The sequence below is a fragment of the Stegostoma tigrinum genome, chromosome 1 (genome assembly GCF_030684315.1).
Source record: "Stegostoma tigrinum isolate sSteTig4 chromosome 1, sSteTig4.hap1, whole genome shotgun sequence".
Lineage (NCBI taxonomy): Eukaryota > Metazoa > Chordata > Chondrichthyes > Orectolobiformes > Stegostomatidae > Stegostoma > Stegostoma tigrinum.
Window position 1 is genome coordinate 53,971,410 of NC_081354.1, and position 16,115 is coordinate 53,987,524.

Consider the following 16,115-nt stretch of genomic DNA (forward strand, 5'->3'; position numbering starts at 1 on the left):
CATGCCAACAGATATGATGCAATACATGGTGAGTTAAGAAAAAGATTTGATCTATGTTAGTGAATCAAAAGTTATTCCCAAATCTCTGAATATTTGTCAGTTTCTATGTTGTGATTATTGCACATTGTATGTACCACGTACAATGGTGAAGTGTTCTGATTGTCGACCAGATTGATTGAAAGGTATTGTTAACTATTAACTCATTGATAAAAATTAATCATGTGGCAGCCAATCACTGTCCTCAATTCCCCAAGTCCAGTGGCTGAAACGTATAAAAAAAGAACAATGACCACTTGAGCAAGTCTTTGAGAGAAAAGACATTAGTGGGAAATCAGCAAAGAGAACACGATACCTTAGCACCATGAAACTGACTTTGGTGCTTTTGTTCTGCATTTCAGCAGTTCAAGCACGGATGGACGAGTATGATTATGATGAGTTTCCATCAGGTCAGCCTGAGACACCAGATGCTGCATTGCCAAATACTGGGGTAAGAAATGTGAAAAATGTTGTGCTGTATTGACTCTAATGACTTTTCTGCACAATGCACACGTTTGTGCTCTTGTATTCTTTTACGAAGTTCAACCATTTATTTTGTTCTAACATTCAGAAATAGGGCCATGTTTATCTTCCATTGTTGATCAAGCTGAAATCCACAAACCATATAATAAAGGAGCACTGATAGGCTGCACCGGTGTGATTTAAAATTGCTTGTGTTTTGTGGCTCAGACAACATGATGCTATACGTTTGTGTGAAGGAGACAAAACTTTTCACGAATACATAATGGCATCTGAAATAATCTGAATTTGATTTTGAGTGTGAAGTCGCTTCCAGATGTAAGTCTCAAATCACATGGGATTCTCACTTCTGAAAAGAACACACAATTTTTTAAAAATTGAAGATTTAAAAGTTGCCATGTCTGTAATATTCTTCCATGATAAACAAACATAAATGCAGGGTTCAGTCACTCAACTAAATTGAATAATTCCTTCAAACAAGTAGGAATCACATGTGGACACGTTAACCCTTCATGTGCTAGTATCATCCAACTTAACTCCCACCTAATTTTTTAATGTCAGTAAAAGACTTATCATCCAGCAAGCTAATATTATAAGTTACAGCAACATTATGATGCCAGCCAGAAGATTTCTCTGTGTACATTTAACTATCTGAGGCTGATTTCTGATTTTCCTTGATAAGGGTAATGGCAGAGTTGGTTGTGTAACTCAGTGCCAGTGATTTGTTTAAGTGTCAAAGCAAGTGTTCATTTTATATATCAGTTCTGACTCTCAGATTTCTGCTGAATTAAAATTAAACAGTAAGGAGTCAGAAAGGAGAAGTCAGAAAAGTGGTGCTTTCGTGTAACTCAATGTTATATCCCATTGCCTGAAAAGATAGCACATACTCCACGTGGATACAGACCTGATACTGATGGCGTAAACACTTACAGAAGACCTCAACCAGTTTACACTGGTGGAAGTACTGGCGGGAGAAGAATGAGATATAGGATCCAGCCCACTCCAAGCACCCAACGATCCAGCAGTGTTGTGGAGACAGAACAGCCAGAAGCAGGAGGATGCAAACATTTATCTGTAGCTAAGGTAAGGTCCACCGACTTCCAGGATGTAATGTATTGGACTGAATCTTGCCTATAGAAAGCCCTACCACTGAGATGGAAGTCCCAAGCTTGAGACTGTGGGTGTTAGGACTGCAGGGCTAACTTTACCGTGGTGGCCAATTAAGTGGCTGCTGCCAGGATTACCATCTAATCGAGAACAGTAGCCCACCTTTCAAAGCTGGGCCACTTTGCAGAATCTGGCTGCAATGAATTTTCATTGAATCAGCAAAGCCAATAAAAGGTGTTGGCCCCTCAGCATCAGATTTGAAAAGAATACCAAACCTGAACGTATCTTCCCAAATGGCAGTGAGTAAGAAATGGTCACGTACAGCCCCGCAGATGGAGCATTCCCTCAACACTGATCTCCTGGGAGTTGTGGCTTTTTTCATTTATATTTCAAATTTTTCACAAAATTTTGAGTTCTTTGCTCCATGTTGTGACACTATCCCTTTCTCTCACTCACATCAGCAGTACGTCAGCAGCTCCCCTCCCGCTCTGCCCCCAGGTAACTGGAGAGTATACCAGCCTGTCTTCTTTAATTGGACAGCTAGTGTACCTTTAGCCATGATTGGTCTCCTGGTCAAAATTTGCATCAGCCATCATGTACTGGTGTGATGCGTAGACAGGAACGAAAATGGCACATGAGCTGAAGCACAGCATATGTTTGCTTAGTCGGCCTCTGACCTGGAGAGGATATGGTGTTGAAAGCTCATCTTAGAGTTGAATAGGAAACAGAGATTGCAAACAATATGATAGATCCTGAGGGAATAACTGCAGAAATGAATTCATTTAGTGGCATGGCAATAGAATTTGTAGGTGATGATGTAGTTTCAGTCTTTCCAAAAGCAAATGGAAGAAAGTTCAGTTTATCCAAGGATGGACATTGGACAAACAGCCTGACACAGTGGAGACAGCTGGTGGAGGGCTCAACTTGGCCATTGAGGTGGCCAGGAACTCTGCAGATGTAGATTTGCAAAAAGCTAGATGAAAGCCAATTCATTTAGCTCAGGAGGGTGCTCTACATCATTGCTAATGCAATCTCAAAGTCTTTGAGTCTTGGGCTGACCTTGGAACATCATTTACATCTTGTACATCACAGGATACTGTTGGAGACTGATGCCTTGTACACAAAATAGTATCAAATTTTGCACAGACCTCAGAGAAAAATGAGGTCCATGCCTCAAAACCTGTAGAATAAAAGAATTTCCCTGGTAGATTGCAAGAACAGTGGTCTGTGCTAAAAAAAAATGTTCCAACAGGAAGCTAAAGGCCTACAATCTAACTTGTTCATGGCAATTTGCACTGCATCTTGCAAATCTTAGGCAAACCTCCACACAGCACTCCTGATTGTGAAGGTTTGGATACCTAGCTTGTCAGACAGATGATGTGTTACCAAAGAAGAAACAAAAAAGGAAAGTGATGATGGAGCCAACTCACCAACACCTTGGCAATGCACAAATTATTCTGTTGAAACATTTCCCCAGTGAGGTCACTAAGTCTGCTATCTGTGCTATTGAGGCTGCAGATTGAAAGATCTAAGAGGGGCAGGCAGGAAGGATGTTGAGGAATCAAGAAAGTAAGTGTTTTTCCTATCACAGGAGTGACAAATGGGATTTGTGCTTAGAAACCTTTGGATTTCTGTGTGGAGCTAGTAGCCAGAAGGACTGCAGTTTTGACCAGCCCAGATTCTGAGTGAAAGGCCTCGCCAAAGAAAAGGCCTGAGTCTAGTGAGCATTTGGCATCTGGCAATGACCTGAACCTTAAAGTACAGGGAAGTTTGGGACAAGTCAGGCAGAGCGCAGTTTGGGTGAACTCTATCTTGCTTGCTGCTTTCTGTGGAGGGGCAACTAACTTGGCCCAAGTATTCAGATTACTAATTACCTGTTGTACCTAATTAAGACCAGGATAATTGAAATCTTTGCATTTGAAAGTTATATGAGAGATGCAAAAATTGTGATTCAGTTATTTTTTATCACTTAAGTAAACTGAATGTCAGAGAACAAGTTGAAACGTTATTTTAACTAAAAGCTAAAACCTTTTTACTGCATATTACAATTCAGTTTTCCTGATCTTTCTGATATGTTTTCTCATATGCCTTTTCCAATTTCCATTGAAGGGAGTGCTGTGTCCAACTGGCTGTGAACTGAGGACTAGCCTTCTGAAGGAGGAAAAGTATACAAAATCAACCATTGATGACTTAACACTCAGAGTTTCAAATCTTACTCGGTCTACAAACACAATCCATGTTTACATTGAAAATCTAGATCATGAAATGCGGCGGCGACAAACACAGTACACAGGTACAGATTCCCTCTATTTTAGGGAGCAATCCATTCTGCTGACATAGGTTTGTTCAACAAATCTAGAAAATAAAGCAGTGTCACAGTACCAATGGAAAGTTTATACAGTTCATAGTAATGCATGTATGTCTCTGCAGGGAATAATCAAATAGTGAGTTCATACAATGCAGAGCTGGAAGATCGTTTTGCACTGATAAAAGACAAGGTAGAGACCACACTTCCGTCATCTATCCGCATGATGCGTTCTGTTGTGCAGAGTCTCAAAGCAAAACTGGAAAATCTTAGAAAAGCTGTATTGACACAAAGAGAATTCTGTAAGAGGCCGTGCACTGTTACTTGTAATATCCCAGTGATAACAGGCAAAGGTAAAGATATCTCATAATATTCGACTCCTTTTTATTGCTATATATCTTCAATTTTTCACTATTAAATGATGACTTTGCATACATCTTTATTTTGCAGAATGTAATGACATTTATGAGAAAGGTGGTAGAGTATCTCAAATGTACTTAATCAATCCAGACTCCTTCAAAGCACCCTACAAAGTTTACTGTGACATGACAACGGCAGAAGGAGGTACTATTTTGTGCTTCATAAAATATTATTTGCTAGAAAATTACTTTAACTTCTGTAGGTCATTCGTGCTGTGCCTTTTTGATTTGTAACAATGGAAATATTTTCCAGGATGGGCACTGATTCAAAACCGACAGGATGGTACTGTTGACTTTGGCAGATCCTGGGATGCCTACAAAAATGGATTCGGTAATATTGCATTTGATATTGGAAAAGGTTTTTGCGATACCCCAGGTGAGTTGGTTAAAATTGTTCATAAAAATTAACTACTCGAGTGAGCATGGCATAGCTTACTGTAGTGCAATGTCCAGCTTAGTGAAGATTTTCAAGGGAAATCATCTAAAAACGAAGATTCAATTCCAGTCATTTAAAAAATATTTCTTGCAGTGTAGGCATCACTGGTTACATCAACATTTACTGCCCATCCCTAATTGTTCTGCACACAATTAAGGGTCACAAGCAGGTAAAGAATGATAGAATTTCCTCCAGAAAGGATATTAGTGAACTAGATGGGTTTTTACAACAATTAGTAGTGGTTTACATGTTCACCATTAGGCTAACGTTTATTCTAACTTTTTTTATTAGGTTCAAATTTTACCACTGCCATGGTGGGATTTGAAACCTATCTATGCTTGCAGGATATCAACTTGGGGTTCAGGATTATTAGACCAGTGACATTGCTGCTATACCGCTGACTCCTCTTTTGAACACAAATTTGATCATAAATGGCCCTTTTGTCCTGACAACCATACTCAAAAGCTCGGGAAATTCTGTTTTAATTTCATCGATATGAGTTACTTTACAGAAAATGTTTCTATCAAGTCTTGAGAATATATTAGCTGCTTTCCTACGCTCTTGTCCACAACTGTTCCATGACCTAGTGAAAGCAAAGAATAATGTACAAAATCAGGCATATATCTATGGTAACTGGCGTTTAAAGTGTGTTTAATCCTTGGTCAACTGTGTGGAGTTTCCATATTCTCCCCATGTCTGCCTGAGTTTCCTTTCGGGTTCTCTAGTTTATTCTCACAGTCCAAAGATGTGCAGTTTAGATGAATTTGCCATGCTAAATTGTCCATAGTGTCCAGGGATGAGCAGAGTAGGTGGATTTGCCATGGGAAATGCAGGGTTGTGTGGGATGCTCTTTGATGGATCAGTTTGGAACTTGATGTGCCGAATGACCTGCTGCCATGTCGGAGGGATTCTATGTTTGTATGATGATAAATCTATTAATGTTGACACCTAATGCCTGGTTTCACAAATAACCAGGTGAAAGTAGACCATGTACCCACGTTTACCTGTCATTTCAAATTCTGATCGACATACACCACAACTTTCAGGACTCCTAATTTTCTTTCATAATTCCCATCATTTTCATTTTTTCCTTTTTATAGCTTCTCAGAAAATTTATATTTGGAAAAACATCAGATACCTAATACTCTGCCTTTTAAATATATTCATGGGACATGGCCATCATGGGACATGGGACCTGGCCGTCATTGGTTTGGCTGTTTACTGATCCCTAATTGTCCTTGAGAAGGCGTTGATGAGCTCTCTTCTTGAACTATTACAGCTCACAATATTGTTAGGAATGAACTCATAAAGAAGTAGTAGGCACAAATGGTATCTTTATTTTGACGTTAGTATCTGTTGACCTCTTCTTCAAAGCAGTGCATGACCTTGCAACTATGTCAGAAATATAATGAGTTAATTTGAAATGATAAAAGATTGTTCAAATCCTTTTCAATGCATATGCTTTGTTTTAACTGTTGTCAGTTTTCTTGCATTCTCTCCTGAAGTTGTTGGTTGCCTCCTATAATGTGTTTTGACAATTTATTTATTTGAAGGAAACGTCACAGTTGAGATCAATCTTGTTTTTATCTGATATTCTTGCATTTACATTATCCAGTGGAAAACTGCTTGCCCTGTTTTCCCATCCTGAACCCAGGAGGAGCTGCACTAATTTTAATACATATCAAGTTCAACTATCTTCAGCTGAAAGTTGACTAAAGCTAAGATATGATACCAGCAGAACAAGACTTCTCATTCATTTTTAAAAGTGTAAATATCTATTAGAACCATCTGCCCAACTTCCCTTCTGTCTCGAAGAAAGTCTTGACATCTTTTAGGGATTTAGCTCAATTTTCTGTCATGAAATATTATAATTTTTATTGTGCACCATATGACTGTGCTGTAAATGTGGATGCTGCTGGATTAGAAGTCATGGAAGATCTGTCCAGAAGCTAAATTTAGGATATTCTCATTAGACATCCCCATTTGTACATTTCTCAGGAATGGCCAATGGATTATGAACAAGTGCACAAACCCTGAAAGAATAGGCCAACTGAGATCTTTTAACACAGACCAAATCAGCAATTGAAAACTTTCGTTAGAGACTAATATACTTTAATCTTGCTGTCACTCTTTGGGATCAAAGTTGTTCTATTTCTAAACTTTCTTGCAGGTGAATATTGGCTAGGAAATGATCGAATTAGCCAACTGACAAAACTTAAGCCTACAGAGCTCTTTTTTGAGATGCAAGACTGGGAGAACGAACAATTAACAGCCCATTATACCAAATTTAGAGTACAAAATGAGATCAACAATTATCGTCTGTTTATTGATGGCTACTCAGGGACGGCTGGCAATGCACTTATGGAAGGGGCTAAAATGCTCTTCGGAGTCAATAAGACAATGACAATTCATCAAAACATGATGTTCAGTACATATAATAGAGACAACGATGCATGGTAAGTCTTGGGGAACAGCCTGTACTTATTCCTTCTGCTATTAGTGTGTTATTTTGAACAGTTTTGCCTGACGCTAAAAGTCTAAGGAACAGATGTTGTCTTTATTATTTAAATTCAGAAATTTCCTTGCCAGCAATATCCAAAATGTAGGTGTCCCAACAATTTTCTATCAGTTAATTTTATGCACTGGAAGAAGAGTGATCAGCTCCCATATCTGTACACCCTGAAATTCCACTTCCATACTTCTTTATCTCACTACCAATCATACCACCTTAAAAATCTTCCTAAATACCCACGCTTTAATGTTACCTTTGGACACCTTCCATCTTCTTTCCTCAGTATCACCATTCCCCATGTAAACCACCTTGTGATATTTTGGTACTTAACATGTAGTTGGGGTGCAAATTGGCAAAGTATGGGGTTTAGGGCAGTGCAATTGTGGCATGACTGAGCTGGGAAATCCTTGATTTGGTATTTACAACACTTGTTCGTCCTAAACTTGAACTGGTACATGTAGCCACATTGTTTTGATTTAGGTGAAACTATCTGACTGGCCCTTAATTGAGGATTCATTTTTCTGGATTTATTATGAATGGATTAGTGACTCTGATAGAATTTGCACAAAATAATTCTATTTGGACATGTTATTTCGTTCCTTAGCAAAGCAAATTTAATGTCTTCGAGTTTAGCAGTGCTTTTTTTTGTTACGACTTCAATGTTGGTTTATAGCAGTTGCGTAAAAGCATAGAATGTAGTGTGAGTATCAGACCAAACACATCTGAAACAGACACAGAAAATGCAGGAGGAATTCAGGCAGTATCTCAGGAGGGAGAAAAGGAAACGATTTTCAAGACTGGTTTGACTCCTCTTCATGACACAAACAGAATCTGCTTTGGAACGTGATTCTGTTCTCCAGGAAAACTCACTGATTGACCCTCTTGAAAAGTCCAATCCAAGTTGCGCTAGCTACATTTAATATCAATTTTAAAAAATAACCTTGGTAAACATATAATTCTAGCATGATGCATCCTTAGAGCTTTAAAATGTTATTTCTTTGACATTTTAAGAAGCCTGTTAAGAATTAGCCTTAATGTAATGTTTGTCCATTTATTAGTTGTAACACTTCAAAGCACTTAGCTTGGATTTTTCAGTTTCATTTCAAAGTCTAGACACTGAGGTTCATGGAATTCTGGATAAATCAGAAATATTGGCTTTAAAATTATGCCACGTAATAGTAACATATAGCTGTTTAAAATCTCCGACGAAATTTAAAATAGACGCGAACTCCCTTAAATAATTCTATATCTCTCTTTATAAAATCTTATAAAACTATTAGTCGTATAATCTAAAACAGATAGTACATTTGTTTCGGAAAGAGCCAAATCACTAAGCAAGTGTACTGGAAATGCTGGATTTCAAGTTGCTTCTAAAATGGAATGTGTTTTAAAAGCCGTATTTAATACATCGTCCGTCATAATCCTGCCCTTTTTACTTTCCTTTTCCTAACTGTAATCTAATGGTAATTTATACTATTTCAATGTATTTTGACACAACTTGGGGATCTGACACTGCTGTAACATTGACAGGGAACCTGGAAACCCAGCCAAACAATGTGCCAGGGAAGATGGTGGTGGCTGGTGGTATAATCGTTGTCATTCCGCAAATCCAAATGGGAGATATTACTGGGGCGGACAATATACGAAAGAAATGGCGAAACATGGCACAGACGACGGAATTGTGTGGATGGACGCAAGAGGGTCGTGGTATTCTATGAAGAAAATGAGCATGAAGGTCCGTCCACAATTCTCATCAAGTGGTACACAACAGCAAATAGTTCAAACTTCCCTTGAACACTAATGATAGGGTCAAAAGCCCAGAAATGCTTTAAACAAAAATAAATTTTATGGAGATTTCATATTTTTTCTTTAATTTCTAATCTCTCAATGTGCTATTGAGAAGATTAAGGCATGAATATTCAAGTCGAAAATGTTTGTGAATTCCTGAATGTATTAAAACATGCAAACCATTCAAACATTGGGCAGATTTTTACTATGGCTATGGGACTTCCATATGGGGACTAAATGAGAGCCCGAGCTCTCTGTTTTAGCTGTGGGACTGAATCGACAGTTTCCAGCATGTGGCCTCACAATTAACCACTTCCAACTATGGACCAGCAGATCAGGAGTCAACCCATCATCCCCGACTGGATACAATCAGAGAGCTGGGAACTAGACTCTTAGCAGTTCTGTCTGGAAAGGTGGGTGCTCATGGAAGCATGTCTGACAAGATAATTTTATAAAGGCTCTGAGAGACCACCAAGGAAGCCCTTTGGCTGGAATGTTTGGACTAAAGGAGCTACCTTTCCCTCATGTGGCAATGACAGTGAGCCACAGAATCTATGGGACCAATTGCTCCTGGGTTACCACAGAGGGATGCCTCCAGAAATAATGGGTGGGCCACTCTGTAACAAGAAAATCGTTGGAAAAATCTATTCTATTTGGTCATCCCATATTTAGATCAACTGCTTGCCTCTGCAATTTCATTCTCAAAAGCTTCACTGTGGAGGGAATAAGTCAGGGAGATCTCCTGAAAGGCTTTCTCCTATTCTCTTACTTCGCCTCCAATTCTATCACCATGGAACCATGGAACCAATATGCCCAATGTCAAAATAATTTGCATTGTTGATTGAGTGTTGAACATGGAATCTTCCATTTACAACAGCCCCCATTATAACTGAACCACCAGGCAGGATATGGACAATCTTGGATCTAAGGCCTTTTTTATATTGGCCCAATTTCACTATGCATTAATTTTACAAAATTTTACAGTATATGGAACAGGTGTCCAATCTCAAACTATGCAATTCCTTTTAGAAAACTTGTGTTAAAATAATATCATTTTTCAAGCTGCCACAATTCACTTGTGGGACAAGTAACCAGTTTTGTCTTTTTTTAAATTATTTCATGGTGTGCATGGATCATTGGCTTGTCCAACATTTTTTGCCTGTCTCAGATTGCCCTTCAACAGTTAATGGTGAGCCACCTTACAGTCACAGAGTCATACAACATGGAAACAGAGCCATGGAAACATGAGCCCAACTCATGTGTGCTGACCAGACATTCCAATATGACTTGGTCTCATTTGCCAGAATTTGTCTCATATTCCTCTAAACCCTTCCTCTACATGTACATATCCGGACACCTTTTAAATGTTGTAATTGCACCTGTCTCCACCACTTCCTCTGGCAGATCAATCATACATGCACCGCCTTCTGCATGAAAAAGCTGCCCCTCAAGTCCCTTTTAAATCTTTCTCCTCCTACCTTAAATCTATGCTCTCTTGTTTTTGATTCTGCCAGCTTCGGGGAAACACCTTAACTATTCATCCTATCCTTGCCCCTCATGATTTTATAAACTTCTATAAGGTCACCCTTCAGCCTCCAATACTCCAGGGAAGAAAGGCCCCAGTTTATTTAGCCTGTCCCTATAGCTGAAACCCTCCAGACCCCACAACATCCTTGTAAATCTTTTCTGCATCCTCTTAAGTTTAACAACTTCCTTCCTATGGAAGGCTGACCAGAAATGTATGCGGTATTCCAAAAGTGAACTCACCAATGTCCTGTACATCCACAACATGACATCCCAACTCCTATTCTCAATGTTATGACTAATGAAGGCAAGCACGCCAAATGCCTTCTTCAGCACTCTGTCTCCCTGCAACTCTACTTTCAAGGAAATGTCCACCTGCATCACTCGGTCCCTTTGTTTGGCAACTCTCCCAGCAGTCCAACTGGTGTAGGTACATGCACATGCTTTTGGGTGGGATTTCCAGGGTTTTGAGGACAATGAAAGGTTGATGGTATAGTTCCAAATCATGGCCGAGGAGACGGGTTGCTATACTATTAGGAAGGCCTCAGCTCATTGGCTGAGCAACCTGTCAATCTGGATGGTCTATACCCGAAGCAACCAATCTGGTGCACAGAACATCCTGACTAACAGAGACAGAAAACTACAGATGCTGGAATCCAAGGTGGGCAAACAGGAGAATACAGAAGGTCAGGCAGCTTCTGGATGACAGGAGCAGTCAATGTTTCAGGTTTTACCCTTCTTCAGGATCAAATGTGGGCAAAGGGGGAGCTGCAGATAAAGGTGGGGGGAATGGGATGGAGGCAGAATAGTGGTGATAGGTGGGCTCTGCTGGTAGATATGACCTGGTTGGTCGATGGGAGGGATGAGTCTGGTTGGTAGCTAGAAGGGTCGGTCAGGAAGTGGAATGGAAGGGAGGAGGTGGGGCTCAAAGGGCAGCTGGGGGATGGGTGGGAAGGTTATTTGAAACTAAAGAATTCAATATTGAATCCTCTGGGCTCCTAGGCAGAAGATGAGGTTGTGTTCCGAGTCGCTGCGACAACTGGAGGAGGCCAAGGATGGACATGTCAGAGGGAATAGGACAGGGAATTGAAATGTGTGGTGACTGGGAGGTTAGGTTGACCGTTACAAGCCACATGAAGTTTCTCGGCAAAGCAGTCACCTAGTCTACATTTGATCTTACCGATGTAGAGAAGACCACATTGGGAGCATTGGATGGAGTAGACTAGGTTGGAGGTCCTTGCAAATCATCATCCAACACTTCCACCAAGTGCATTTACACCCCACCACCTGGAACATCTTCCACTCCCCACCCATCTCTGCCTTCTGCAAGGAACATTCCCTTTGGCACTCCTTAATTCACGCCACACTCCCCGCCAACTATGCCAACCCTCCCAGTAACTTCCCCTGTAACCATAAAAGCTGCAACACCTGCCCACACACCATCTCCTTCATCTCCATTCAGGGCCCAAAACAGTCTTTCCAGTGAGATAGAGCGTCACCTGCATCCCCTCCAACCTAGTCTATTGCATCCGGTTGTCCCAATATGGCCTTCACTATATCAGTGAGACCAAACGTAGATGCTTCACCAAACATCTCTGCCTGGCCTGTAATGGCCAACCTAACTTCCTGCTCACTGCCCATTTCAATTCCCCATTCCACTCTCCATCCGACATATCCATCCTCGGTCTCCTCCAGTGTCATAGCGACTCAGAACTCAAATTTGAAGAACAACACCTTATCTTGCGCCTGGCCACCCTACAGCCTGGAAGATCCAACACTGAGTTCTCCAATTTCAAATAACCTTGCCACCCATCCCCCACCTCCCCTTCCAGCCCCACCTCCCCCTTTCCAGCCACCTACCAGATTCATCCCTCCCATGGACCGAACAGGTCATACCTACCACCAGTGTCCACCTATCACCACCATTTATGTGCAGCTTCCCCTGCCCCCACAGCCCTGAAGATGGGTAATACCCTGAACCATTGACTGTTGCTTTCCCCCAGATGCTGCCTGGCCTGCAGTGTTCTTCCAGTCTCCTGTTTGTCTATTCTGATTGACAGGTTCATCAGCCAGTGATATTTGTTGATGTTAACTGTCCAGCAAGTGGGCGTGTAGCATGAGCCCACCAGTGATGACTTCAACAACTTTCCTCACTTTCATGGTATGAGTATTGGTCACGTGTGGCAAGACTGTGAAGGGGAGTCATCATGATGGCCTTTGGGTGCCTGTCTTGCTTCAAAATGATGACAGAGAGATTGTTGCAGCAAAGGGATGACAAGGGAAGAAAACATCATGACATAGTGCTAAGATAGTGGGCATCTAGCCAATATGATGTTTTGGATATGCTCACACACCAACCACATGCTGAGTGAGTATTTAGCCAACTTGATTTCATTATACCTCCCCAGTGAGATGTGGCCTGCAATGTTCTTTTGAAGGCTGTTAGGTCCATGATGAAGCTTTGGCAAAGCCAAAGTTATGTAGCTGCCTGCTTCTCCTGTGTCTATTTAGAGAAAGGGCGGTGAAACCCCTCTCCTGATATTCTGTGCTTCTGTGTCCTCTTATATAGATGGAAATGAATGGCAAACTGAAAGATCTCAGAGACAAAAATAGAAATGGCTAGTAAAACTCAGTAGGTATGGGACCATCTGTGGGAAGAAAGCAGTGTTCACATTTCAAGTCCATACATTCCAGAACTCATAGCAGCTTGGAAGAGGTGGTATTTATGCTGAAGATGAGTTTGGTCAGAGGGGTGTGGGTGTGGGTGGAGGGACAGGTGAGCAGATGGATGCTGAGAGAGGGAGAGAGGGAGAGAGAGAGAGATATGGCGGGGATTATAGACTGCAGGCAAGGCCAGAAGAGAAGTTGAATAAGTAATAATGAGGTGAGAGTAGGAGAGAATGGGTAAGCTGTGCTGAAAGCAAAACAAGTCATGACAGGACCAGTGCATCGGGTGGGTAAAAAAAAATAGAAGGATAGAATCATACTGTCAAATTATTGAACTTAAAGTGTGTCCTAGAGGCGACAGGATCCCCAAGTGGAAAATGAGATGTTGTTCTTCATGCTTGCACTGACGCTCCCTGGAACACTTCAGCAGGCCTGAGGCAAAAGGACTGCTGTGGGAACACAGTGGTGTGTTGAAGTTGCAGGCAACTGAAAACTCTGGGTCATTTTGTGGACACAGTGTAGGTATTCTGCAAAGCAGTCGCCCAGTCTGCATGTCGTTTCCCCAATGATGAGGAGAGCACATTGTGAGCAGTGAATGCAGTAGACTAGACTGAGGGAAGTGCAGACGAATCACTGCTTCACCTGGAAGGTATATCTGGGGCGTGGGTTAGTGAGCAGGGTCGAAGCAAACGGGTTGGTGTTACACCTTCTGCAATTGCATAGAAAAGTACTATGGGGGTGTGGTGGGAGCAGGTGTTATGGATGAAGGAGGAATGGACCAGCATGTTCCAGAGGGAATGGTCCCTGCAGGAGGTTGACAAAGGAGAGAGGAGAATATAGGTCTGGTTGTGGCATCCTGTTGGAGGTGGCTAAAGATTTTTTGGTTGAGAAAGCTAGTAAGGTGGTAAGTGGGGACCAGAGGGACCCTATCACTGTTATGGGAGGGAAGAAAAGGGACAAGGGATGAAGTGTAGGAGATGGTTTGGACATGGATGAGGGCCCTGTCAACAGCAGTGCTGGGGAATCCTTGGTTAGGATAAAAGGTAGACATTTATGAGGAACTCCTGTGGAAGGTGGCATTGTTAAGACAGATATTTACAATTTCAGCATGGAAGGACCCATTTATGTAGAAATTGAGGGAGATGTCTTCCTTGATGGCTACTCACTCACTGCTCTGATATTGCATGTCCAACCTGAAGACCTGATGTTCAGCCACCATCTCTTGGTAAAATGTAGCCACTGCAGAGACTGTACTTGGTTGAGGGGGTGGTAGAAGTTTTTTTTCTGAAAATCCCAAGTGGGTAAGATCTCTTGCAGAAAGCTGGTCTTCTCCTCCTTTCTCTGTGAGCAGTTTGTCTTCTATACCTCTTTGGCTGTGAGGGAACCAAAGGGGAGCCAAGATGATTGCTATTGAGAGTGTAGTTAACTGAAGCTGTCAGAGGGCTTTCAGAAACACAGAATGTATTCACAATATTCAGGCACCATTCTCCACCAACAAGCAATTTTTCAAACTCCTTCAAAAATGCAGGACATTCTCCAATTCTACAGCAGCAAGCCCAGAATCAATTGACATTCAATTGCCATTGCAGAATCCCTCACTGTCAACATCCTGGGTGTTACCATGAAAAAGAAAGTGCACTGGACCAACCATATAAATGCCGTGGCTACAAGAGCACATCAGAGACTGCAAGTTTTGCTGTGGGTAATTCTTCTCCTGTCTCCCCAATGCCTATCATTTATCTACAAGATACATGTCAGGAATGTGATGGAATACTGCCCATGTGCCTGGATGAATGTACTCCCAATAACACTCAAGAATCTTGACCCACCATTCATGGCAAAGCAACTCACTTGATTGGAACCCCATCCACCACCTTCAATGTTTACTTTCTTTACCACCAATGCATATTAGCAGCAGTGTGCACCATGTACAAGATGCTCAGCGTATCTCTACCAAAGCTACTTCAATAGCAGCTTTCAAACTCACACCAGCTATGACCTAAGAGGACAAGGGCAGCAAATATACGTGCACATCACTACCTACATCTCCAATACTAAGATGTGATCTTTTGATTGGACAACACTTACTGAACAATTCCAATAACACTAACAATTGCATTATCAACCAGTTAAAAATTACAATGTGACTCACTTGCACTTGCTAAAAGCCACATATATTTATTCATAGGGCCAGCCCCTTTGGGAAAGGGAGGAGGTGATGACCTAGTGGTATTATAGCCGAACTGTTAATCCAGAGACCCAGATAATGTTCCGGGGAGCTGGGTTCAAATTCCGCCACAGCAGATGGTGGAATTTGAAATCAATAAAATATCCTGTATTAAGAATATAATGATGACTGTGAATCCATTGTCAAATGTTGGAAAAAACCGATCTGGTTCAGTAATGTCCTTTAGGGAAGGAAACTGCCATCCTCACCTGGTCTGGCCAAGGTGTGACTCCATATGTTGACTCTGAATTTCCCTCTGGGCAATTAGGGATGGGCAATAAATGCTGCCTAGCCGGTGATGTCCTCATCTTGTTAATGAATAAAAGAAAAAAAAAATCCAATCCATTAAGTTGTGTAATGGATAACAGTAGTGACAGCTGGGTCCATGGGAATCCCACTGCTATACCATCTAATGGGGAATAGGTAATTTCATTAAAAATGAAAGTCAATTTTGTGAGTTGTTAAGTTCATATGTTTAACAAATACATATACAAGAACCTATCGAATTTGCTATGATTTACCTTTCTCTGCTTTTACATTATTCATTGATTCTCTTTTAATTCTAAGTCTCACTCAGTTCAAAGCCATGAATTCTCTCTGTTAGGTTTAAAGTA

At 41.2% G+C, this 16,115-nt stretch overlaps 1 protein-coding gene across 1 annotated transcript; it reads left to right on the plus strand.

Moving 5' to 3' along the window:
* The first annotated feature begins 291 nt into the window (after window positions 1–291).
* fgb (fibrinogen beta chain) lies at window positions 292–9,271 on the plus strand. The gene is made up of 8 exons (XM_059645530.1): window positions 292–487; window positions 1,393–1,599; window positions 3,733–3,916; window positions 4,054–4,281; window positions 4,379–4,492; window positions 4,601–4,723; window positions 6,954–7,239; window positions 8,826–9,271. The coding sequence occupies exons 1-8, from the start codon at window positions 362–364 to the stop codon at window positions 9,094–9,096; spliced, it is 1,539 nt and encodes a 512-aa protein (XP_059501513.1). The 5' UTR covers window positions 292–361; the 3' UTR covers window positions 9,097–9,271.
* Window positions 9,272–16,115: the final 6,844 nt, after the last annotated feature.

Excerpts from the sequence above, each read along its gene's own strand:
- fgb (XM_059645530.1), top strand. The coding sequence starts at position 362 with ATGAAACTGACTTTGGTGCTTTTGTTCTGCATTTCAGCAGTTCAAGCA. Across the intron at positions 4,282-4,378 it reads CCCAGTGATAACAGGCAAAG|AATGTAATGACATTTATGAG; the intron begins GTAAAGATATCT and ends TTTATTTTGCAG. Across the intron at positions 4,724-6,953 it reads AGGTTTTTGCGATACCCCAG|GTGAATATTGGCTAGGAAAT; the intron begins GTGAGTTGGTTA and ends ACTTTCTTGCAG.